General features: G+C 39.5%; 1 protein-coding gene across 2 annotated transcripts in view; it reads left to right on the top strand.

Annotated features, from left to right (window-relative positions):
- The window catches only part of cdh8 (cadherin 8), a 99,885-nt gene that overhangs the window by 27,698 nt on the left and 45,373 nt on the right, over positions 1-26,814 (top strand). For both annotated transcript variants that reach the window (XM_026175553.2, XM_026175534.2), the window contains exon 3: positions 9,404-9,695. In XM_026175553.2, the coding sequence (XP_026031338.1) occupies positions 9,404-9,695 (292 nt within the window). The remainder of the gene's footprint in view (positions 1-9,403; positions 9,696-26,814) is intronic.

The raw sequence follows: 26,814 nt of genomic DNA, 5'->3' as shown, positions 1-26,814 counted from the left end.
TAATATAGCCAACGAAGCCCTCATTTATACTGCCTTTTGTTCTTAGGTCTGTGCAAATACTGCTTTCCAGTACCTGCAGTTTTAAAGCCGTATCCCATAGAGAGATACGCTAGCTTTGAATACGGTAAAACTACAGCTGATAAGTGCAAAGCCTTTTTGTGACTCTATGAGTTTGGACTTTGTGGATCTCTTGGTAAATCTGGCATAGATTACTGATATGAAAAAAAAAGTTGCAGCTGCGATATTGATCCTGCTGGACATGAGATCGATGTTCCTATCCTTAGATGTTTTTTACACATGCATGATATGGTTTTTCTTTTTTTGGCAACAGTTACTTGTAAAAGCTATTCTGACTTTATGGGAAGATTTTTGGCATTCAAAGAAGATTAGAGTAATTTCTTGCATTTATCATCATTAACAAATAATAAATCCATAGTCTGTGTCTGTTTTAAGAAAGAATAAAGATGAAATGAAATATAGCAGAATTTTGCTCCAAGTCAAAAAGGTGGTTAGCCAAGGCTGTCAGAACCCATTATTCAAAGTTACATAAAGAAAATGTATTGTATACGATACCTGCAGGAATATTCAACACCAGCAATGCATGCCTTTCCAGCAGTGGCAGCTGGCATTGAAACTGGCTAATTTGCAAGACTTCTCAGGTTGAGAACAATGACTTTGACAGCTCGAACAGGCACTGTGGAGCACATCTGCATTTTTCCACAGGAATAAGCCCAAAAGAATGGCTCCGACTCTGCGTGCCTTCCAATTATGGAAATCTGAGCATATCTACATATGCTATACATGAAACACATTTGAAACTATGTTTTCAAAATTAAAACTTTGATAATTGCACATTGCAGGTTTGTCCACTAATTTATCTAGCAATTTGTGGCTTTATTTATTTCTTTATTTATCAAATATTCATAATCACGCTTATACAATCCTTAATCTGAATATGACTTGCCACCGTTAGGAGAGGTAAGTTTGTTTTAGTGTTTTTGGTTAAAGGATTGTACGAAAATGTTGAGGTTTTTCTTTTTTAAACCATCTTGTTATTTGAGTTATTTACCTGAAATGATGGATATCCGAACACTGTTACATTTGAACTGTTTCTACAGGGTTAGAAACAATTCTATAGAAATCTTTTTGAATAGTTTACCACATAACATAATTCTATACGAAGGCTATATTTTCAGTTTATACAGATCGCTTTTTCCTGCTTTGCTTTCCAACAATTGAGCTCCAAGATCTCTTCCATAAAACTCACCAGCCGGCATGTGTTGTTTGTGACATTTAACAAGATCAGAGGATCGCAAGCTTGACAGATGAGTTTATGATACTTATCCACATCAGTACACATTTACTTGGTTGTTAAACGACGAGCAAAAATCAGAAAAAAAGAGAGTGAAAGAGAGAGGGTGGAAGGAAGAAAGAGAGAGGGAGGAAGGGGGAGTAAAATGTTGAAATATGAATTACAAACCCGAGCAGCACCATCTGGACCGAGAAAACACACATCATAGTGGAGAGCCGGCACATTGAATTAGACTTGCTACGGGATCCATCTGCACCTCGTGAAATCAATCTCATTCCTTGATTTGATTAGGTCGGCCACACAGAAGAAAGAGAAAACTGTTGTGGTCCTTGATTAAGCTTGTTTCGTTTAGCACCTCTCCACACCCACCCATTTTCGGCATGCTGTGTATACCGATAAGTTTGTGGCCCACAGGTAGGGTAATGGCAGCAGTTGAGGTTAATGTTAAAAAATCTCCCTCTATTTAACACTCGGCATGTGTGCCGTAGCCCTGTAGCTGAGCTCATTTACACTTTTTCACACACTGTCTCTTTATTGTTCACAATATTTCTTCCTCGTTTTTTGTTTGTTTGCTTTTTTGCAAATCACAGGTTTTTCTCACAAAGGCTTAAATCTGACTGCTGAGCTCTTCAGGGGCCACATGTGGAGCAGCCATGAATTGGACAAATGTGTTATATCAGAAGTCGTGTTGCTTTAATTTACCTTTGTTTTCTGGTTATATCAAGCACACACCAACCAACAAAGTGATTGTCCAGTTCTCTCTTGTTCTAACACCAGGATATAATGAGCAGGCGGTAAAAATCTATACTGAAGATTACTTGCATACAACAGGTCTTTCTTGAACTGAGAGCCAATATTGCCGACAGCCTGAATGCATAATGCGCCATTGTTTTTATTTTCCTGTTTCCCATTCTCATTGCGGTGACACTGTACCCCGCTATGATTAAAATGCATCCTCCAATGTATCAACATTCACAAACAAAAGGCTTTTCATGGGTGGCTTAATCTAATTGTGTTGCCCTCTTTTACTAAAGGTAGCTGCTTTGACTTTGACTTATTCTCCAGAAGCAATAAAGTGCCAGTGGCAGTGAATGGAACACATGTGCCATTGCTCAAAGTGCATGGATAGACATGAAACACATTAGCCCTGATTGACCTTGGTACAGACTGCGCACAAATGCAGTACAAATTGTTGCCTTTTTTGTTTGTCTCATTAATTCATTGTTGTCTGGGAAAAAAAACGAAAGCAGAACGAAAGCAAAAGGTGATAGCTTGCTGACAATTCAGTTCTGTGCATGTGTGTGAAGGGGGTATAACACTGGGAGACTCTTTACTGATTGTAATTACTCTACCTTTTCTGTGTGGAGTTGGCTTCAATTACAGACCATCACCTTTCCCTGTATATGGGTCATGACACCATCTCTCTCTCATTGTCTCAATAAAGCACGAGTGTCAGCAGTAATAATAAATGAAGAGGAAAATATGTGAGGCTCTCTTCTCTCTTTTTGGCCTCCGTGAATACTGTGATTGACCTCTGAAAAAAAGCAATATTGATTATTGTTATATAGCAACCAATGGCTACAAATCCCAAAGGAATCAGTTCCTTTGTGTCATGTGCAAGGGAGCAGCAGTAGATAACGGATCCTTTAAAACAGTTTATCTTGATTGGGGGTATGTAAAAAAATCTATATTTGCTCACCACAGAAGTAAAAAATGACTGAGTCACATAGCATCTGAACGCATTTACTTAACGCCTTTAAATTTGGCCTCATTTGTGGTGTAAAGAATTGAAGAGCTGACAGCATTTCACGTTATGATATTTCTGAATTAAACTTTCTATTTCCAATGCCCCAGCATCACAGAGCTTCACTATATGATTTCCTCCAATAAAGTCTTTTGTGGTTCACACCAGAAGGGAACTTTTCTGTCCAATTTGATAAACCGCTACGTGCCATGAGACAGACTGGAGGGAAAATGTTTCCAAGAATAGCTAAGTGTATCATATATCATGCATCGCACCATCTGTTCCGTACATTCAAAATGTTATTGCAATATTTAGAATTACAGATTATTCATGTAGGTGTAATTAACAGAGTCAAAATCCAACAAATGGGAGGAAGCTACAATTAATTCCCGACATGTTTGAGTAGAATCTATCTGGAGTAACTATTTAGGCTACAGTTGCCTGAGGGTGTACAGATGGAACAAAAAAGCTCTAATTTTATCAGTGGCAATGAATTACCCTCTATTGATCCCTCATTGCAGTATGGGGCCCTCTCAAATTAATTCTTTGGATTTCTTCTGTGAGATGGCATTACACTGAACAGATGAGGAGAACTGGGCCATATTAACTGACTGAGCTGAATAGAAAAAGGTCAACATCTGGCTCTTACAAAAGGTGCTATGCGAACTAGTTCATGCAGTGCACGGCCTTGAGGGGTTCGTATACATTTTACATAACAACATGCCGTCGTCTCCATATTTAATGGTTAACATGGCATTTCTACTCCACATTATCGGCCAGTCAGACCTCGCATCCTCAGCTAAACAAACCCACATCGGGATTGTGCTAAACATGACATTTAGAGTCAACACAGTGATGCATTATACAGCACTTCTTCATGCTGTCCTGCACTTTTGGCAGTGTGCTACATTAAATGTGTTCAGAATGCTTGTATTATGTAATAACAGTGGAAAGAATCTAAGTGCTTTTCCTGAGTTAGTGGGCAATTTGGGGTAGTAGTACTGTATTGGTACCTCTTTCTGATTCTTGGAGTTTCCACTCTTTGATATTTTAGAAAGGAATGTGTAGTTTTAAATAGCACAGTATTTGAACTGTTACTATATATCTTATTACTTTTCAGCTTTTCAGCAAACTGTAGCTACATACATTTGTTTTTCAGCAGCGGCAAAACATGAATCTTCTGTTCAGATTGTTTGCAACTGTTTAATGGCTGTAAGGAATAAAATTATATATTTATAAATATATATATTTTTTAAACTACCCAGTATAATAAGACAAAATTGTGTGTTTGTCAGTAACAGAATGTAGTTAGTATTTGTATCATATGATAATTTGTTAAATATCATTCATTCTTTTTTTGGCGGAAAAAATTATTTTACTTTTCCTGCTTTTGTGATCACTGTGATTCCATGTATAATATTAACTGCAGACCTGGAACATTTTTACATTTTTGTACATTTCCGTAAACAAAAGTAATGGATCTGACTTCTTCCACCACTGATAAAAAACCAACACAGTTGCAGATCGAATTCATCAACCTCTGACCCTTACTCCAACTGAAGTAGACTTTGCAGAAAGCAATCCGACGTACTGTGTGAAGTCTGTTCTTGCAGACGGTAGCTGACAAGCATCACAGTGACAGTATCTCCTCCCTTTCCCTCTTTGCGTCAGTCTTTCTCTCTCCCTCTACAGTCCTACTGGTACATACATAGGAGGAGAACATGTCCTATCTACCATTTGGCCTGACAACTAGGGAAATCATTAGTTCCTTCTGTAGGGCTACACTTAAGCATCAGGAGCCCAGGCCCATGGCGGGGGTGGAGGATATGTGGGAGTAGAATCTGTAGAATCTTCCTCATTAGGACACAGTGATTGTTCAAGTGATTGCCATAAAAGCTCATCTTCAGCAGGGACTGACATGTTTCCTCCTCCGCTGACAGGATAAGCAGTCCCATGCAGCCCCTGATTGGGAGTTGCGGTTGGCAAATGGAGGTGTGCAGTACTCTATGTTTATGTGTGTGTGTGTGTGTATACTGGCAGACATCAGAGCACACAAGTATTGCCACAGGAAAATATCTTCTGTCACCCAAGTCTTTTTTTCTGAACTGGAGCTTCAAAACATATGGATGTCTGTCTTTTCAACAACCTGACCTACAGCGGCTAGAGCGAGAGATATAATAACTTCCAGAGCCTGGATGCACTTGCTGCACATACAGACAACGTTATTTCTTCTTTGTGATAGATTTAGTTGACGTTCATGGAATAATGCAGTCGATGCTCACTTTAGTTATGAGAAGACTGGACATACACATGAGAGCAGTAGTATGTTTGCGTATTATTTGAGTTTTAGCAACGCGTTGACTCGATGCCAAGACAGATGCGAATATCGTCAATGCCATTCTTACTAAGCCAATACATAATCAACACAGACACAACAGACATTGTGGTGTAAGCTTTCCTCACCCTGTGCTCAGAATACTTGTTGTTTTCTGACACCAGTGTAGCACATAATCATCACAACTACAGTGTTGTTATCCATTATCTGTTAGTTTCCTGAATGCCACAGTCAATGTCACTGATTGTTGGTGCTGTTTTAGTTGCCCAGGCAACTCAGTTAATGACAGGGACCTGTGACAGACTTTTTTTTTTCACGTAATTGTACTCTTTGATGAGAATTTGTGCACTCTAGTGTGAAGGCTGTGTACGAAGTGGGTTCCCAGGGCATTTAGAGGAGACAGTTTTGAGGATTGTTGTTGGTTATAGCTAGCTCAACTCAACCCTTCGTGAATTTAAAGTCAAAAGTGGCAGCTTCTGGGAAAATGACTGAATGTGTGACTTTTCTTTTTCAAAAGAAACACAGCATGCCTTTCTATCAAGCTTTTATTCATCTTCTGAATTTTTGTTAGGTTTCTGTGACAAGGCAACATTGCTCTACCTTGAATCTATACAATGGTTTAATGTCATTTTTTTAAAAAAAGAAGAGAAAAAAATGCTTGTAGAAGCTAAGAGACAAAAGATTTAACCCCATCTTAGCTCAAAATGTGTTTTAATCAGTGGTACTCATCTTTAGTGGGCATTAATTTTTTTCTAAATGTTTTTTTTTCTTTTTAGATTATTCAGCTTCAAAACTGTCTTTGCTATCTTATGTTTGCTGGGTGAGAAACAGGGGTTAGGTGTTTGACGCAGTCTATTTAATTTAGCAACTTAATTTTAATATTTTTCATTATGTTTGGTTTCTTGGTTAATTAATGAGGAAAAACAATCTGACATGCCATGTCTCAAGCATCCATGTGTACAAGGTGTTGTACAAGGTGTTGTACAAGGCGCATCCTGACCAGTACGTGAGAAACACAGACAGGCACCAATATCCATACATCTAAAATCTAATTTAAAATCAGCTTTTATGATTTAACTGTATGTGAGAAAACCACAGCATCTTATTTCGTCACATGATAATACTGTAGGTCGTTTCCAGCATGCGATGAGTTTATAGCATACAACCATGGATAAGCATTTCAGAGAGCAAGAATTAATCTCCACACTCCTCACATATTAAGCCAGTACTGGGACCATAATACAATACAAACTTGTTTATTTTTAAATAAATATTTATTTATTTAAATATTTATTTATTTTTACTTAGGTTCTATTCACTTGTTTATTCAAACTATTTAAGTGTCATGAGGTTGTAGTAATTATAGCACTTCGCAGTGTGATTTTTATGGTGTGGTTTTTTTATTAAAATATTTTGATTGCTTTATAAGTTGCATGTTTTGTTGTTGTTCTTTAGAGTAGATTTTTAGACACTTTTTATTGCATTTTTGTTTTTGAAAATGTTTAAAATTTCTTAAATACAACTCCACAAAATTATCTACACCTGTGCAAGTCCCCTGGGTTTAATAGGAGAACAGGCACAGCACAGATGTACATGGCAGTGTGACTCAGTGGAGCAACCTCCAGCTTGGAATAAACATGGGCCGTAATTTTATTTGAATTTTATTTGGGGCAAGCAGGCAACAGTGGGCTTTATTTTTAAGACTCTCAGACACTGAGATGGAGGCAGGGGAAGACAGACATGAAAAGTGGTCCAGTCCTCAAGACAAAACTAGCAGACAAGCAGGATTCAGCTTGCCTCAAGGCCAAATTATGGTTCAGCGGTGGTAGCACATTTGAAGTCCCTAAGCAGTGTGTGAGCAGCTATTGCCAGCTTTCTATCTGGAGAGAGCAGGTAGTGGGGCAAATGGGGTATTATTAAAATATGTGGGGGAAGTGTCAAAAATATACAACCAGTCTTTGGGCTACTCTTCTTTAAACTGTTTTTGGTCCATCAGCCAGCCGCAGAGAAGAGTGGGATTATAGCAGACACAGTACTGAAGTGAAACAGAGTGTTAACAACAATAAAACAGTGTCCACTGCAGCCCCTGCCTGTACTTTTATATAGAGCAAAGTGCAGTTGGATGACAGCACAGAAGCACGTTTGCGTTGGTTGAAAATGTCTCTCTGTAAGCTCTCTGTGGGCATTACATATGGAAACAGACACAATCACAGTACTATAAAATCGCAGTATTGCTCTGCAGCTGATCAAAAAGGTTTTCTTTTTCTCTTTTTTTTCTTTACATAAGTACAGAGTGAAGAAGTGGCGCGTCACATTGAAACAAACCAGGATTAAATCCAGGATGCTTACCTAAAAATATTTATGATTAATGAATAAACCAAAACCAATATGCTGCTAAAATAGTCAGTTTGCCTCCCGTTGTGGGAAGCACCAACATGCAGTCATATATGCTGAGCTGCAGGCTTTAGACTTCACATAAGTAGTCATGCATGGGATTTAAAAAAACAAAAAAAACAATGACAGACCATCATTAATTTGAGCTCATTTAAAGAGTTTCTCAGTGTGCAGGATGTTGCGAGGCATTTGTGTTAATGAGCTACATCATTCATGTGAAATGATGGCACAATTAGGAAAACAAAAGTGCAAGGTGTGACAATTTAAGCGAATGTGCTTTGTCAGTGTCTGCAAACAACACCTCGGAGACAGTATATGCATAAAAGCCAGGTTCTGAAAACATTGCAGGGGGTTTAGGGGTCTGTAGTCACCAACACATTTCTACCTTGCTATTCTATACCCTAAGCGTGCTCCCACAGGAACCTCTGTTGAAACGCCGTGGCAGGGAATGAAATTAAAGCTGCTGAATACAGATGTTTTGATGTATGACTGTGTACTTGGTCACGTGTGTGTGTGTGTGTGTGTGTGTGTGTGTGTGTGTGTGTGTGTGTGTGTGTGTGTGTGTGTGTGTGTGCATGTGTGTTTTTAAGAGACGCATAAGTTGACAAAAATACAAACTGAAAAGAAGAGTGCTGCCAGCCATGTCCCAGCTATATTGTTGGATTTGTAAATGTTGCTTCTCCTCCCTTCTGAAACTCACTCACTTTAGGATTCAAGAGGCTTATATGAAAGGTGACTTTCAAGTACAGGAAATGCTCTGTCTCTTTATAGGAGCAAAAATTTAATTCTTTGCTTCTTTTGAGTCAAAAGGTGGCTCTTTCTCTTTTTCCCTGACCTCTTTGTGTCCATACCATTGTATCCTGTGCCCTTTCAGTTGACCCTTTTAACTTGAAACAGCAGAATATTTTGCCTGCTCTTCTCAGCGCAGATATTTGAACAGCTTCATGCCGCATCGTCAAATTCATTAGTTATACTCAGCCCGTGCAATGAGTGGGATCCAACCACTCAGCCGGGCATGCAGTTCTAGTGAACTAATGAAACGGTAATTACAAAAATAATGAGAAATATGAACCATCGTCCAGTATCTTTGGGGCTAGTTTGAGAGAATGCATCATTGTGTGTAGAGTTTCCTGTTGAATTTTTAATGGATTTCTTATTTTTCCAGTGTAGTACGATGAACATTGAAAGGACATCTAACGTCTTTGTCCGGTAAATTTCATACTGTAGGGAGCAATATACCCCATAACACATGTTTGTGTGATGTATTTGTGATGTATAACGAGGAACAACCTAGACTAAGGTCCATTTCCTGTGCAACTTATAAAGTTATTGTCCCCAGCGGGCCTCATTTAGCAAAGTGTAGGCTATGCTGAGCCACGTTTAGTATCTAGTTTCCACAGAGTACAGCAGTGCAAACAGCGCATTATGGTCATACTGTATACTTAACTGCATTTATGTGGTGAGAACTTGTAGAATCTGCTGAGCATATCAGCTTGTATTCATTAAAAGCTCTTCACACCCGGCTCCCTAAGTTTGTCTTTACACTCTGGGAAAAAAACTGAGAACTTTGTAACAAAATTGAACTTATCCTTTATTTTTCTTCTCTTTTTAATTGCAGCTTCACACAGACAAGGTGGACAATGACACAGCCAGATACAGCCTTGCAGGTGAGGGGGCAGGCACCATCTTTGCCATCAATGAGAAGACAGGTGACATCCACGCGATGAAGAGGTTGGACCGCGAGGAGAAGGCTGAATACACACTAACCGCCAAAGTCACTAATGGTATTACAGGCCAGCTTCTGGAGCCCATGACTGAGTTCATCATCAAAGTCCAGGACATAAATGACAATGCACCAAAGTTCACCGAAGGCCCGTATCATGCCGCTGTTGAAGAAATGTCTGCTGTTGGTAAGTCACAATACAGACAGAGCTCATTTCTGCTCCCTGCCTCACACAGCAGCCTAATCAGTCTGTGAGATTTCCGAGACGGCTGATCTCTAATGGGCTATTGCATAAAAATAATGAGTGAATAAGAACAAGAGGAAATGAGTATGCCTATTTACACGCTTGCCTGCTATGAGTATTTTTCCACAAATGAAAATACAAGAATGATAAATCAAATCAAATCACTAGGACTTCACCCACAGCTCAGTGCTGTGACTGAACATCGAGCGTCAATGTCGACACACACTTAGGGAAGGCTCTCAACAAACAGCTCACTTAAAAAGAACTAACAATATGGAAACATGAGCCAGATATTAGATTGTAAAATTAAATAACTCACCACATGTGGCAAGCATGTGGTGAGTTCTTAAAATTTTCATACACAATCAAAATTCTGCACAAGCTGAAAGGCACCAGTGGTACATTTCGGACAGGCTACAGCAGCATATGTAAATATTGCCTTAGGGCATAAATCTGCTATTCTCCACTTTGTGTAGGTCAGGGGCCATTTTTGGGTTAGTTTTTTTTTTGTGGGGGGCGGGGGTATTGCACTTTCTGTCAGTTACTGTAAAATTATTATAGCACACTATAATAGATGTTTATCCAAGGATTTAAAAGTGCAGAATATAATACTGATTGATGTTGAAAGCAATGGCAAGGAGATTAAGAGGGTGAACCTCTGTGGACTGCATTATTTTGTGTCAAAAGCATTTACAATTAGTCTTTTTTTCCCATCTTTCACAACAGTAAAGCCTAACAGTCCTCAAAGTAGGAAAGGCTTGATATGGATGGCTGTTACTTCAAGATTTAAGCATTATAATAATATCATGGTTGAGAAACATGTTTGCATGTGCACCCATAAACTGTCAGTTAGCGCGACAATACTGACGGACGCCAATTGCAAGCTACTATTCCTCAAGCCCCCTCAAACTGGTACGCAAAACTTTTGCCCTTGCACTGTATGCTAATATATTCATATATTCTCCTTCTCATTTCATCCATGTATTTAAATGACCACTGCATGATGATAATGCAGCTCATCTAGGACAGACAGAAGCCTGTAAGTGGATTGTTACACTGTTTTGAGACCCTCACTACTAACCCCGGCGCAGCTGAGTCTTGTAGAAAAAAATGCTTCCATCAGTAGCAGGAAGGAGATCAGAGTGTGTCTTTATGCTGTGTTGACATTGCAGGAGTTCAGCAAGGATGCTGGGGTCCGTTGTTGGGTGGTATACACTTGTTATTGTGTTTCCTCAGTGAGCTTCCTCTTGTTACCTGTCACAAAGCTGACATAACTCGCCAGGACATACGGTGTTAGGAGTGTAATGGAGTCTATTTGGTACATCCCATAGGATGCAGTCTTTGCATCGGTTCTCAGAGGGAAAGCTATATAAATATATATTTCTGTGCAGCTTCTCATGATAACTGTATCTGACTCTTATTAGCTGCTGCTGTGGAAGCAAAAAGGAACAAAACACAATGCAAAAGTATCCATGTAAACACAAAGTAACAGTGAACTGTTCTTGTCTGAACTCTGTTACTTGATCCCTGCTGCTCAGCTTTGGATCTCAAATGAAATGTACTGTAGCTCTCCAAGGGTTTTGTCAGTGGAGTGCGGTAACAACCATAGTGATAGGGTAGAGCGCAAAGTGGTAGTTGACAGCACTCTGTGATTTGCCAGTGGGAATAATGCATAAGAAATGGAAATCGGCATCTCTTTGTTGATTGTTGTTCCCTTTTGTCACTACTGATTAATTAAACATTCATGAAGGCTCAGTTGTTAGCTTGAAAGGCTTTTCTTTTAGCAACTGGTTTCCTTCTTGTTAAGTTTTCATGTGCTGTGGTGTTATGGGGAGAATTAAGCTCTCTGGACAAACAAACAATAAGTCGTTCATCTTGCTCGCCTCATATTCATAAATCATCAGTAAATTAGAATTTGCACAGGACTCGGTGGATTCCTGCGTTTTGAGTGGCGCATAACTAATAAAGTCCACGGGAAAGAGAGCTGAACAGAGATGAAGATGGTGAAGTCGTATGAGCAAATCTTCACAGTGACAAGAAACTGGGAAACATTAAAATGCAATATTGCACATGCTAAAAAACGTTGCATTACATTTGGTACTAAGCTGAGACAATGCTGAGTATGCTGATGAATTTCTGCTTAGCGTGAACCCACCTGTGTCAAATAATCAAAATCTAATCCAGACCGTAACAGCCTGCTTCTCCTGACGATGTTATCCACTTACAGAGCTTGTCAGTTCCACTTCAGACTTCATCAATGTCTTCGCAGCTCCTTGCTTATCGGGAGTGTATCCACACAGTATCAGCGAGACCAGGGACAAATATCAACACCTACCTTTTATCTGTCAAGGACTATGGCTAGATAGAGAATCCTCATACTGAATGTCACCATCCCCCATAGGAAACGGTCCCCACAGCCGCATGAGATATGTGACACGGGTCACCGAGGTCGCCATGTATCCTGTGTGCGCAGGAGCATAGAGGTTAATGGGAAATGAAGGAGAAATACCTTTTGTTCTTCCTTTAAAAAGGGCCAGTCGGATAAGATGTGTGGCTTTCTATGACTTTTGTCTGACTTTCATTTTCCTGAATAGCTGAAAATGGAGGTGACTCACATTTTAATTGTTTAGTGAATTGTCTCTGTAGGTGCAGTGGAACAATAAGATGAAGGGGAAAGCAAAGGTTTTAACTTCACTAAATCTGCCAAATCTGTCAGAACACATTTGAAACCATTAGCATAAGCTGCTAGAACTTCTGTGAGTGCATTACATTGAATTGTTTTCTAGGGGTAAAATGCTTCTACAAAATTTCTTCAAAACTGTGTTAACTGATTTTTTATTTTTTATTTTTCTGGGCTGCTCAAACCCTTTATGAATAATTCCACTTCATTTCCCATTACTGTGGCTCATGCTAGCTATGAACTCTCCACCTAAAATTGATAGATTTATGATTAAGCACAATAAAAAGTGAATATCTGAGCAAATCACGTACAGCTTTCTGAAAATTAGATTTTTCCTAAACTCATGGTAAAGTTGGCAGATCACAAAAATGGGCCACTTTCAAAACTCAATTTGCTTTCGGTATCATCTTTTCTTTTCTTTTGTTCGTTCCTCTGCGTTCTGGTTTGAATGGGATCGGTTGTCAACAATAAAACGACTGCACCTGAAAACCCCCCTCCCTCAAATTTCACCTCTACCTACTGTGAACATTGTCTTATGTGGTGTCCCCTGAAAACTTTATTGTAATTCAGTTGTCTTGCGCATGACTTGTAGTCTTCCTATATTTTTGCATTTTTATTTACTTCGACACATGTGCCATATGTTACAAAATTGTTGTTTATTTCTTGATACTGTATCTTGTTGCTTGTAATTCCTTTAGGGACTATTGCTTTAACATTGTGAGCAATCTCAGTTCATCACTATGAGAAACCATACCCAGAATACTCATGCTAATAAATTATTTTATAGATTTAAAAAATGTTAATAATTGCCGTTTTAATAATGGATACTAAATATAATCTGGATAATTCTGTTTTTTATGTTTTTATAATATCCTCTAATCCTCAGACAAATAGGGTGCAAATTATTATCCATTCATTTGATCCAATGAACAATATACGTAGGTATACTACTTCAGTTTCTTCATTACATTGTAACTTTTTTAGTGCCACTTGAGGGAGTTAGCTGCTTATTGTTGCAAGCCGGTCCATGATTAGAATTTTAATTCTTTCACATGGATTGCAAAGAGCTCACAAGATTAACAGATTTTGTTCTCCTGTTAATGGGGTCTTCAACTTTAAGGCCAGTACAAGCTGACAAATTCCCTTGTATGTCTGTCGACCATATGCTGGAATTATGAGGCTCTGCCACCCGTCTGCAGCTAACAAGGGGGTTGTGATGTATTTGGAAATTACAAAATCTGCTTGAAGTGACACAACAGGTAATTAGGAGGAGGTTGCTAGACCCTCCTTCCTGTGCTAAGGGGGGTGCAAATGACAATAATTGCCACATTGCGAAACAAACTTGCTGAAAGTTGTTTTGCCGGTTGGAACTCATGTGAGAGTTGCCCCAGGAGTGTTGGGCTGTGAGTTCGCTTCATTATCAGGGCGATTAATAAACGGGCACGTAGACAGATGGCCCATCTCCTCTTTGCGTGGGCCATGCTCTGTGAAACCTCAGCAAAATGAATACCTGTATGAGAGCACAGATCCCTGCCAAATGTGTCAAGATCTGCTAAATTGGAGTGTAGACATAAAATTGAAGTGACATTAATAGATTACCTGGAGTTGATTTGCATTTTCAGAGTTATTATGGGTGCGGATAAAAGGACTAACAGGCACAGCCATCTATGTAGGACCTAATGATGTTTCTGATTACGCTCTCATCACCATCGACAGCTGGGAAAATAAGTAAAGGCTTGTCATCTCAGATTTGGACGATAAATGAGCAGACTTGATCAAGGGGAGACGTATGGAAATGAGCAGTATGCAGACCTTTATCAGAGCTGATCGTCTCATGCTTCCAACATACAGGAGTACACTGTGATCACAGCTGATTTAATATGCTTGCAGTTTTCAAAGTGATCCACAGATACATAACCTCAACGAAGCGTAACGATATTAAATACTGCTGTATATTTTGTCATAGCTTGTGCCTTTCTGTGTGTTCGAGCATATCTATCTATCTATCTATCTATCTATCTATCTATCTATCTATCTATCTATCTATCTATCTATCTATCTATCTATCTATCTATCTATCTATCTATCTATCTATCTATCTATCTATCTATCTATCTATCTATTCTTTCGTCTCATGAATTTTTCTGCACATTGCAGTTGGTCAGATCAATACAGGGACAGCTGAGATATTTTCAGACCATTTCATGCTTCACTTGGGCCAGATGTTCTATAAAAATCCTCTTTCTCGATATACCAAAAATATCATTGTTCTGTGCTGATCTTGCAGTAAATCTTGAACATATCTTGCTCTTGGAAAGTATGGCTCTGAATGCATTAAAAACAGCTTAACTTGAATAAACCCTAACAGTATTTCAGGGTCACAGCAACCCACATAAGCAAAAGAAGCCCATTTATAGTGCATCTTTTATCTGGCATTTCTCAGTTGAGCTTTGAGCTGAGAGCTGAGAAAGAGGGTGTCTGGTGTTTGTGTCTCTCTTCTCTGATCCTAGGCTCTGGTCTGCAGCTTGGCAGATGGGCTGAGTGGCAGGGGGCCCCTGGCCCTTTAACATAGTGGGCAGCTGGGCCAGAGCTAGGCCAGGGCCGGGCTGGGGCACATCTGACGAGCAGGCTCCTGGGCTGGACAGGGATGCGGCAGACCGGGACCATGATGATGGTGGTGGGTGGCTCACAGGCTGAACTGGGGTGAGAAGGGGTCAGAGCAGTGAACCTGGCCAAGGCTCTGACTCTCTCAGGCCTGTCTAACTGCCAGGAAGCGTCCATGCCAGCCTGCCCTTTTTGTGGCCGTGCTAAATGGGAATAGGACAGGCCTCTGAGGCAGAAAGGATTTAACTGACATGGAGGAGTTTGTCTGTAAATAACCTGCTACGACTATTTATCTCACCTCATTTGGCACTAACATTCTGCATATCTGAGTGTATTTACATGCTTGATTTGGTTACTTGTGATACCAGTTAATTGCCCAGTCACTTCTTTTTTCCTTTTACTGCTACATTCTTTTTACATTCGCTTGTATGTTATTAACTTAGATTTCTTTGTTTCAGACTAAGCTGGAAATCACATGGTATTCAAGAGTTAAAAAAAAACAAAACATATAGCTGTTCAATATTACCTACAAATGTGTATTACTAATTCATCAAATATTGTTTATTATCCAATGCACCTCTGAATTATGCATGTAACATCATCAGTCATTGGTCCAGATACAGTAATATGAGCCTTTTAAAGCCCCCTGGGGTATGTTCTCTTTTTGAGAATGCACAAAGGCATCCACGCACATACACACATACTAAACTGTGTGTTTCACACGCACATACATCTCTAACATGCATCTCTGTTAGCATGAACCCACAGTGCAGATGTAAAGATGGTGTTGTTCAGGTGTAATTTGTCCCTTCTCCCCTGTGTAGCCTGCAGAGATGCACTCTATTTGCAACCCTCCGCACATATTTTTCCTCCTGTTCTGTACCTCTGCCACCCTCGCACTCTCTCCCTTTTGCTCACCATTGCTTTCCTTTGCTAAGCTAATGCTCTCCTTCACTCTTCCCTCGAGGGAGAACAAAAAGTAGCTGGCTTCTAGGTAATGAAGCCCTTCAATGTGATCTGCATAAGATTGCCTCCCTTGCTGGACTGGCTGCCTTGCCCCAATGAATAGCAAGAGGCTCTCAATGAGAATAAGGACAAAAAGCTGCCTTCTCTTTAGCCACAGCATCATTCCTCAAACAAAGTCTGACTTCTTTTTTTTTCTTTTTCCTATGGAGTAGAAAGAGAAGAAAAATGAAAGGCAAGGAGGATAAATAACCAACAAAGTTCATGAAAGGGAAGGTAAATGAGAGAGAGAGTGCATGTTTATTTATGTGTGAGAGCATGTGCAGTGGCTCTTGTGTGCATCTTTTTGTAATGATGGGGAGACGGATGTGAATAACTGAGGCTGTCATGAGTGTCACCGTCTGTGTTGTCGCACTGAGTGGATGTGATTAAATGAATTTCATGCAACAGGGTCAACAGTAGTACAATGGGACATGAGAAAATCAAAGGTTAAATTTTAAATTTGTTTGTCTGAATGCTCTTTTTTAAAATATTTATAAGGCTGCGGTAAAGTTTAATCACATACAACTAACCTGTCGCATTTCCAGGTTTCTTGCTTTTCAATTACCGGTAAGTATTAGTCATGAAAGTTTTGTTGCTTTGAAATTGGATGATTTGTGGTTGTCATACTATCACACACTGCTGTTCATTATTTCAAGGTCAGCTAATTATTCTGAGAACAGAAACAAGGATGCAGCATCCTCAATTCAGCATCAGTGCAGAGTAGGAGAGGGGCTGATTCAGTTCAGTGTGTCATCTAAAGATAGTGTAATGCCTTCCAATGGCCACTGGTGGGCATGCAGACTAACTGTGAATATTGCATTGTACAGATTAATGCAATAAAATTTACACAAACTGATGCACCAGTAACTAAGGGTCAAAAATATTAGTTAATTATTCAATGAGAAGAAAATGAATCAGTAACTAATCTGGTAGTCGTAGTTTTTATTATTGTTTAAGCCATTCCTTATTCTACGAACAAATTTTTAATCGATTAATGGATTTTTTAGGAGAATAAACAGATGATGAATCAGTGATGAAATTGCTAGCTGCAGTAGTAACTCTAACCATCGCTGTCCTTTACTTGGATGGTTAAGCCTTTGTCATGCATCAGCTTTGAATTGGCATGCTTCTGATGCCAGCATTAGAGACGGCTTATGCACAATGAAAGACTCATTTAATACTGTGAATGAAACACTTATTGAGATGGGTACTTCTCATTATAAAAGGCTACTACAGCCATGTAGTTGGCCTTCCTGTCATTTCCCTGGAGTTGGAAATTTAAAGACAGCAAAATAATAAAAAAATAATCAGAAGGAGGGCGAAATATCCTAAATACTGTCTAAAGAGAAACAAAAACCCCAGATCCTAAAACTCCCATAATCTCACTCCATAGAATGCATACATTTTTATTAGTTTTGAGCATGATCAGCACTTACAGTACACAAGGCTAATCATGTGTAGCCCACAGTGCATCCTGTTGCGAGCATGTCCAGAAATGTAAGAAGATGTGTGCAAGACTGTGTGCAGACTTCAACAGGCTGCCTGGATAAAATCCCAAATCAGTATTACATGACATATTCATTTAATTTAACAAAACTATATCTTTCATGTAAAAAAAAAAGAAAAAAGACCATATCCAATAGGGTGTGATGGTCGAATAATGCTAAAACAGTAGCTTTAGTCTGTCATATTCACAGCTATGCCAATCCATGTACATACTTTCCAAGGTCATTCTCCCTGTTGTCATCATTTTGTTAGAGTAATTTTGGTAAAACAGCGCTTAAGTTCAACATTTATTAGCTGTAAATCCCACGCGATTCATCCAGTTCATTTGAAAGGCATCTGAAACACTCTTAAGTCTAACACTGTATTATAAAACCATCACTGCCTCCTAGCCTTTTGGAGGTTTAATTACGAAACACATTAATGTATATCTGTGGGGAAAATGACAATTTCCTTGCAAATGACTTGTAATTTCACATAAGTCATGTAAACACTCAGTCACATACACCTAAAGACCAGTTGGCAACCCCCTGGCAACTTCTGGTCGCTAGGGAAAAATGTGTATTCCCTGTCCAGTTGTAAATGGGCTTGCAACCTTCACCTGGCAGCAGCCAGCTGGAGGCTGCTGGATGCTGCCAGGTTAAATCAGTCATCAAGAGGGTGTTTATACAAAAACCTCAGTGTGATTGCTTTGCTAGCAGATTGCCACAGTTGTCAGAAGCTTATATGGGAGATGTCAACTGGTGCTCTGCAAGCACACACTGTTTACTCTGTCAGCTGTACTAAAATTTGAAAAAGTATGACACAAAATATAAATGGTAGTGATGGATACACCTTTTCCCCTCACAACCACTAATTGCCAGATGCCAACAAAAAGTGTTTCGGCCTGTGTGACCAGGGCCCAGTCATTGTTTTATTCGGCACATACATTAAAACATTAATTAGAGCAATGTTTAAAAACACATCTGATCAAATATTCTTAGAAAGAAAATATAACTGTCCCAAAAAGAGGAAAATTTGAATCGGCCAAGTAAGCCTTCAGTTAGTGCATGTGCCTGTTTTTTTTGTAGACTTTTGGTAGAGTAACACTTTAAATAACACTATAATTACTGTTAATGTAAAGGGGAATAGTTCCATTGTTTAGATCAATCAACTACTTACTGTATCAGCTTATATTCAATCTGTTGTCACTGATGCTGCATTGAAAGCAATAGATGTGATTGTCGAGGAAGATTTGTAGCATGGCGATCAATCTTTAATTACTCTTTAATGGACGTGACCTATTTAATGTAAGGGGTCTTTGTGTATGTGTTTTACAAGTTTGTTACAACACATCTGCAGAGGGTGGCCTTCTGCTATTGTGCATATCAACTCTAGCGATGCCACACAGGACTTTGGCACAGCCTTGAGTGTGTTATTTCTTTACACAGTACTCAAGCACTTGTAGCCACAGACATGGAACCTCTACAATACTGAATATTATATTTATCCTTTTGTACCACAATATTGCAGTGTATTTAAAACTATGGAGGTTTTTTTTTTTTTTTTTGGCCATTTTAGCCTCTTACAAAATACACTAATGCCTCATACTCAGTAACAGGGAACCAACTAATATTAAGCTAAAAAAAATATACCTTCAAAAAGTAGTACTGCAAAATAGTGCTTTTTACAGCAACAAATCTTCAAGAAAGCAATAGCATCTTTTGTGTGTGAAAGAGAGAGCGAAAAATAGGGAGATCTGATTAATGATTGATAACTTGATGAGTGTATTTCAGAGAAAGACCTGAATAAATTGTAAAACTCAAAATGAGTCCTGTAAGCACCTTGAATGAATTCTGTGTATGGGAGAGATAGCAGGAGTATGATAAATGACTGATCAGATAATCAGCGTCTTCTAGATAAAGATAGAATTGAAAACTGTACAGCCACACAAAAAGCTGACTGCCCCATTTTGGGTTTTTCTTTTTGGGATTTTTTTGCTAGACTCCCACAGAGAGCTGTAGCATAATCAATGAACAAATCAACTAATAATTCAAACAGAAAATGCTGCTATCTGACTTACTAGTAATGCCGGAGGTGATTTCAAATGGGAAATGGTATCAGAAAGGAAAGCTCCTTCATTAGGGGGCTTTTCCCCTCAGCTTCTGCAAATTTGTGCAACAATAAACATAGAAAAACAATTTTTACATTAAAACAGACAATTTTCAAGTGTCATTTTGCACCCATTTGTGGTAAATGTTTCATTAAACACAGTTTCTCTGGTTCTCTTTTGGACTATGTCTACTTTGTTACTGGGTCTTTTTGCTGTTAAAATATGGGCCAAATGTGCAGGGGTTTAGAGAAATAATTGGGCACACAACATGTTAAGTTATCCATCCATCCAACCAGATTCTTCAGCTTATTTAGAGTTTTGGTGGTCTAGGCAGCCTATCCCAGCTGTAATGGGAAAAGAGACAGGGTACAACCCAGACAGGTTGCAAATCTATTACAGGGCTAACACAGAGAGACACGGACAACTTTTCACACTCACTGTCACATTCACACCCACAACCAATTTAGAATCATCAATAAACCTAACATGCTTGTGCTTGGACTGTGGAAGGAAGCCTGAAGTACCTGAAGAAAAATCACCCAGACATGAGGAAAACATACAGTCCTAGCCACTGCACTACTGTGGTACTGATGTAAAGCAAATTTCTTAAAAGAATCATTGCACTACGCTAACTGTTTTTGGATGTAGTTTGGCCCTACCTCACTGGCTATTCCAGCCCCGAAAATAGAAAGAAACTCAGTGGCATCACCCTTGAATCAACAGGTGTAGCTGACAGTACTAGAATTCATATCTTCATCCGAGATCTGTGAAGTTTGCTGTGGATACCATCAGCTACATTTATTAAGCAGGTCACATCTTACTGGAAATAGATCTGGTATAGCTCAGCTGAAACAGTCATTGTCTTACACAGCCAATCCTATACTTGCTCACTAATTGCCTACAGGCCCCCTGCTCTGCAGATAACAGACTGAGATGTGACCATTTGCTGCACATTCTCTGCTATGCTGAACTGTACAATATGTTCTTTTTTATAATTTTACACAGATTACACGTTCATTTTGGTTTTGATATCTCTTCACTTATAAAAGCATAAACACAGTGGGGAAAAGTTGATTATTAGCATGTAGATGTAGATTTTCTTCCCTTTTTAAAGTTTAGATCTGTTATTTCTTCAATATCACACTTCAAAAGTTAATTTTCAGATATTTTTGATGAAATTTAAACACTTTGTGAATGTGTGTATGGGTGTGTGTGCATGTACCATTTTTACATATCTTTGTGGGGACCAGCAGTCCTTATGGGGACAAATCCCCGTCCCCAAGAGGTTGAAGGCATATTTTAGGCTCAAATGCAGTTTTAGTGCCAGAGTTACAATTAGGTTGTGGTTAAGTTTAGGCTAAGGGTTAGAGTTAGGCATTCATTTTTTATTGTTAGTGTTAGGGTAAGCAGCTAGGGAAAGCATTATGTCAGTTAGATGTCCTCACTAAGATATTAAAAAAAAAGTGTGTGTGTGTGTGTGTACTATCACCTGTGATACATAGCAGCTGATATAGACTGTTTGAAGTCATGCTGGTGAGTGGAAGGTCTTTTCTACAATACTGCTATAGCATGCAAACTGAGGATGGTTCCAGATCGCACCTTAAACTTGGCGCATGCTTACTCATATCTGCTGAGATGCCAGAAAGGTTTCTACTTCAGTACACAGCCATGGCTCACCTTTTAATTATTCAAGAAGAATGTTGTGGATTTTTAATGTATTGTTGTAGGGCCTTTTTTTGGTGCAATTTTCCTGTGGTGTGTTCAGTCCTCTTTGCTCCTTTGTGTCTATTTCCTGCTGCATCTGGCACTGTGTCCGTCAATCCCACTTACTTTTGTTGCTTCAAAAACAGCAAGGATTTTGCTCCTTGGTTTTCCACTCAACATAGCGTGTGCAGGTGTGCGTGTGTGAGTGTGTGAGTTAGATGTTGTGTGTGCATGTTTTTTTTTTGCATCTAATTTTACAGTGATGAAAAGAAAGAAAAGAATCCCCACACTCTCATCCCTCCATGTCTGCATTATTAATTGTCTGAGCTATCAACTATAGCTATTTGGACCCCGCAGGCACCCAACAGTCAGTACCTAAAATTAAAAGCAGCAATTGCTTCCCAATGAATGCCATAATAACACTCTTTAAAGTTACATTTTGCTCCCACAAAAGAGCGTAGACTTAATTTAACTGCAGAAGAAATAAAGCAGAAACTGCATAAAGAAAGACAAAAAGGAAGTCTTAACAAAAATCTTTATTAGCTGTTTGTGTGTGTGTGAGTGTTCATGTGTGTGTGTGTGGCTGCATTAAGATTTGTGCAGCCTACTGTAGCTTGTAGTGGAGAGGGATTGGTCAATGCAACATAAATGAGGGTGGAACACATTCATCAAGGTGGCAGAGATTTGAGACTAGAGAGTCCCATCCAATCACTGGTAGAGAATAAAGGGGAGAGGCATAAAAGTCTGTACAGCAAGGTCATTTGAAAAAGAAGCTGATAAGACGAAAGGATCAAATCTCCAGTGCGGGCGAGGCCTTACTCTTGATGTCTTTCCCCATTAACTAAAGCCCTGGCTTGGCACATACAGTCGTTGCCACGGCTCAGCTGTCTGATACAATGACGAGAAAGTAGAACATTAAATAAATCAAGTAAGTCTTTGCAGTGTTTGTCATCAAAACATATGTCCCTGAAAATTCATATTTCAGTTTTTATTTTAGATTTTTGTTCACGGATGACTTTAAATGATGAATCTTTATTGTGGTTTTTTGCAAAGTGATACAAATTTCCACTTGTGTTACTGTGTGTTTTACCCTCCTGTCTTACTATCACACGGGCTGCTGATTTTTGGCATCAGGCAACCTTGTTGAGCTCTACCTTTTTGTGTTTTGGAGCATTGGCAGCTGTATTGCTCTCAACACTGCAGTATGGATTTAGTCAGTTTGTAGTTTTACCACAGTCACAGTCTGGTGTACACATGAGTATGCACACGCACACGCACACACACACACACACGCACAACCAAATACACAGTCAATCCTACAGCAGGTTTGCTATGTCACACTGGGGGCTGCTGTGTAATTGGGTGAATCTGCTCTCCAGCACGCAACAGAGATAGCCCTTTAAAATTTCACTTCACTTCTGGGAGTGTAAACAAACCTTGGGATTACTGGGGTTGTAAATCCACATTGTACCTTCTTTTCTTCAGTCACCCCCCCCCCCCCCCCCCCCCCTTTTTGTTTGTTGGCCACGTCCTTTTGAGAGTTTATTGCTGTGCTGGATGTTTGCTCAGTATTTGGAAAGGGTTTCTGTGTGTCACTGTGACTTGTGACATGTTAACAAGCATGATAACAAGTGCACATCTGTGTGCCTATACGTTCATTATAGATCTGCATGCGCATCTTTGTCGGCACGAATCAGTAGGCGTACACTCTAGGCATGTATTTTAGCATGTCTTATGTGCGGACACTTTATGTGGCTGCGTGCAGCTTTCTGTCTGTGTGTTCTCTGTGATGGATTACTTGTCAGATGCCAGCATAGCACCGCTCTTACCGGCTGATGGAGACATTAAGTCACCAGTCACGTAGATGTAGTACGTTTCAAGATTCCTCAGGGAAAATGCTTTAACCCTTCCCGCTCCAGCACGGCTGTCAGACGACAGTGTATGTTACTTAGAAGGTGCTCCCTGCAAAGACCCACAGTATGGCTGGATTCAGTTAAGTTTGGTGTCTTAATGCAGTTGTGTGTACTTTTAGATGGGCCAATTGCTTATGGGCTGCAAACTGGGTACTATGACTGTCTCTGAGAGGCTTGAATTTTTATTTTATTTTATTTACCTCTGCAAGCTATACGAATAGAAAATATGTAATCGACAGAGAACATCCTCTAGTAGTGGCAGCCTGAGGGAGTCGTTGCGGAGGGAGGGATTTTAATGCCCCCCCCCCCCCCCCCCCAGTTCTGTCCTTTGTTTTTAATGCTATATTATTATCACTGCTGCTGCTCTCCCTAGAATATTAAAATAACACACTCTGAATGAATGTCAATGTTCACGCTGGCAACTAAGGCAAATCAATTTTTTTTCATTAGAAAAATCTAAACTAAGTCTATTCATTTGCAAAGGCTATTGTCGATCAGTATACTATCCAGTTTTACAAGAACTTGAGTGTCTTTATAAAATGTATTAATGCATATAAAAATCTACTTTTTGAAATATTTATTTTTTGCTTTTAGATTAAATTTAGCCTTTTACTTACTTTTAAGAACATTTGAAAGATTCACCATCATGTGATTGACGGAGGCCTGGTAAGATAATCAAACACCTGTGAACTGTCATCCCAGTCACATTTAAATAAATAAATCTGTTGTAATTCTGATCATTATAACTGACCCCCACTTGCTTCAAAACACAGATAAGAGGACAGAAACACACACACACACACACACACACACACAGACACACGCACACAAACCCACACTCAGAAATATCTCAGTGAAAATAACCCAAACAGTCAGACTTCTTTATGTTTATCTAGACTAGGACTTGAAAACCCGTGATAAAAAGCTTGCAAGAAAATGGTTAAAGAGCCTTTAAGCATAACCACAACTGAACATTAAGAGACATAACTCATTGAAGGAAAAAAAATCTCATTTTCAAGTTCCTCTGGCTTGGTAGTGCTTTTTCCTTATATTGAATCAGCAAGTCTTCTTCATGTCTGCACAGTACTGTCTATTTTCTTGTCTGGGTTTCAAGGGAACCTTGCTGAGTTATCTGCTGCTCTTTTTCTCCCCACTGATGTGGCCTGATGTTTTTCTGGAAGATTTGATCCTGAGGACATTTGCTGTTAATGCACTGTGAGGAGCTTGAACTTGATCAGTAGGGAAACCGCACAGTTTGTGTTTGTGTTTAAACAAGGATTTTGAAATAGGATGTTAGACTGTGCAATATCATGCATAGATATATATATATATAAATATACCATATTCCAATAACTGTGTTATTCTACTGTGGCTTTCAATTGATAGGATGCTTATAATACTGTCCGTGGGAGCATGTACAGAATAAATCAGCGTACACACAGGGATTTGTCTTCCCTGGTGTTCTCATGACCACTGAGCAGCTCCGCTGGAACAGTACAGGGCTACATACACTGTTAAGGGTATTTTAGGCACAATGTACACAAGCAATTCATTTCTGATATTAAGTAATAACTTTGATCTTTGGTTTCCGCACTCAGGAGCTGGTGGTAAAAATATTAACCGCAAGTTCATTTCCTACCTCAGTTTTGCATTGTGCTGAAACATGTTTTTTTTTTATTCTTCCATTGAGGAAGAATAATTCACATTAAACACCCTCGCCCCTGTGGCAGAGTTCCCAAATTAAGCAACATTTTGTTCATTTACCCATGATAAAGTTGTTCATTAGACAATATACTTTGCCTTATTCTTTGTTATTACCTTGCCATTGTAAATGCCTTGGGAGCAATTAAATATGTGAAGTGCCCAATTTTCCGTCCTCGACTTCCAGTCCTGAACTCTATCTGCATGTTGCACACATTTCCTATGAACTAATTAAAGTGAATCAATGACACAACCCTTTAAAATGGCGGCATATGTCAGGGCCATCAGTGGGGAACAAAAGACCCTCTTAATTATTTTGTTCCTGCCGTTCCTGTAAATGGCTTGTCAAGGCAGCAGACTCAGTAGCCGACTACTTGAAAAGGAGATGTCATGTACACACAGAGACACACGTACCAGCACATAAACACATACACAAACACTGGCTCCGGTTTCTCTGTGACGGCTCCCTCTCTGTCTTATAAAAGACTAGTAATTGTACTACAACAATGACAATGTAAGTGCTTAAGTGTAACGGTCCCCATACTCTTCAAAGGTGCAGCATCCCTTATCCATCATTGGCTCTGGGGAACTATTTCTTGGATGCTGACAACCATATCTTATCTAGAAAAAAAAAGAAACAAAAAAACAATCTCACCCCTCAAGGGGAATCTGCTGAAGCCACTCTTCCAGTTTCAGGATACCCAGGTACTTCTAGCTGTCCCGTATATCTGCTATTCTGCCTTCTGGAAACTCCACTCGTTCAGTCCCAATCGCTTTCCCCTGTGTTTGTAATCGTTCAGCCAAACCAGAGTGATATCATGATTTCCTCATCATGGATCACTGTGAGATGATATCTCGTTCACTCTTGGCATACAGGTTGATGATCACTCCATTTCTAAATCTATATCTGTATTCACTCTTAGTGATAAGATGGCGACTTGTGTCATTGCCTTGGAGTTGGCCTCCAGTGTTGCCTTCCACAGTCCTGCTGAGTTTATGATGATACAGCTGGAAACTGTAGTGGCAGCATCACTGTTTTTGCAACATTAGGTCAGGGTTTGAATCCCAGTCAGGTCATGCACACTAGATACCCAATGCTACCCAAGCCTACCGCGGAACATGAGCGAGAGACAAATAATTATAGCCATTACATTTTTTTAAAGAAAAAATCTGGTGCAAGTTGTTCCTTGCTGTTCCTCATTCGTTTAACCCGTTCTTCACCTGCATGCTGAAGCCCTGCCTAAATATGCAGCTTACCATGAGTATGCATTAATTCTGTTATAAACACTGATGTGTTACAGGAGACTTTGTTTTTTCCCTTTTTCCCCTGCTTTGCAATTATTAACCTCACCATCCTGCCTTGTAAAATACTTACATCTGCCTCATATTAATGTAAATCATCTTAGTGAAGATGTCTGGGCTGTAGATGAGTGAAAATGGTGACAAATGAAAGCACGGGAGTTGTGAGGCTGCACTGGTAAATGAGAAAAATTCTCACATGCCAGGTGTTTATGAGCATGCTTATTTGTTTAAGGGTTTTTCTTAATGCCCATCTGCATTGTTGCCATAAATGCCCATCTGTAGCCCAGGAATCTCAAAGTGGCTTTGACTACTGTCAGAAAATCAACTGGCAGTGCTCCAAGTATGTCATCTTCTCCTCTGAGAGAATAAATGGACGGGGATGGTTGGATGGATGAAAGGATGCCTCGACACGCTTGTTTTCTCCACCTCGTTACAACCGTTTTCTGTGTTATCAAGAGCTTTGGCCTGCCACACTACAGCACCGCGCTACACTTTGTGTTTGACAATACTCTGCCTCACAGTGCTAATCGCCTCTTAATTCTTGCATTACTCCCCATC

The sequence above is a fragment of the Astatotilapia calliptera genome, chromosome 1 (assembly GCF_964374335.1).
Source record: "Astatotilapia calliptera chromosome 1, fAstCal68.1, whole genome shotgun sequence".
NCBI classification, from domain to species: domain Eukaryota; kingdom Metazoa; phylum Chordata; class Actinopteri; order Cichliformes; family Cichlidae; genus Astatotilapia; species Astatotilapia calliptera.
The sequence above is the reverse complement of the archived record's forward strand: the minus strand, read 5'-3'. Positions and strand labels throughout refer to the sequence as shown.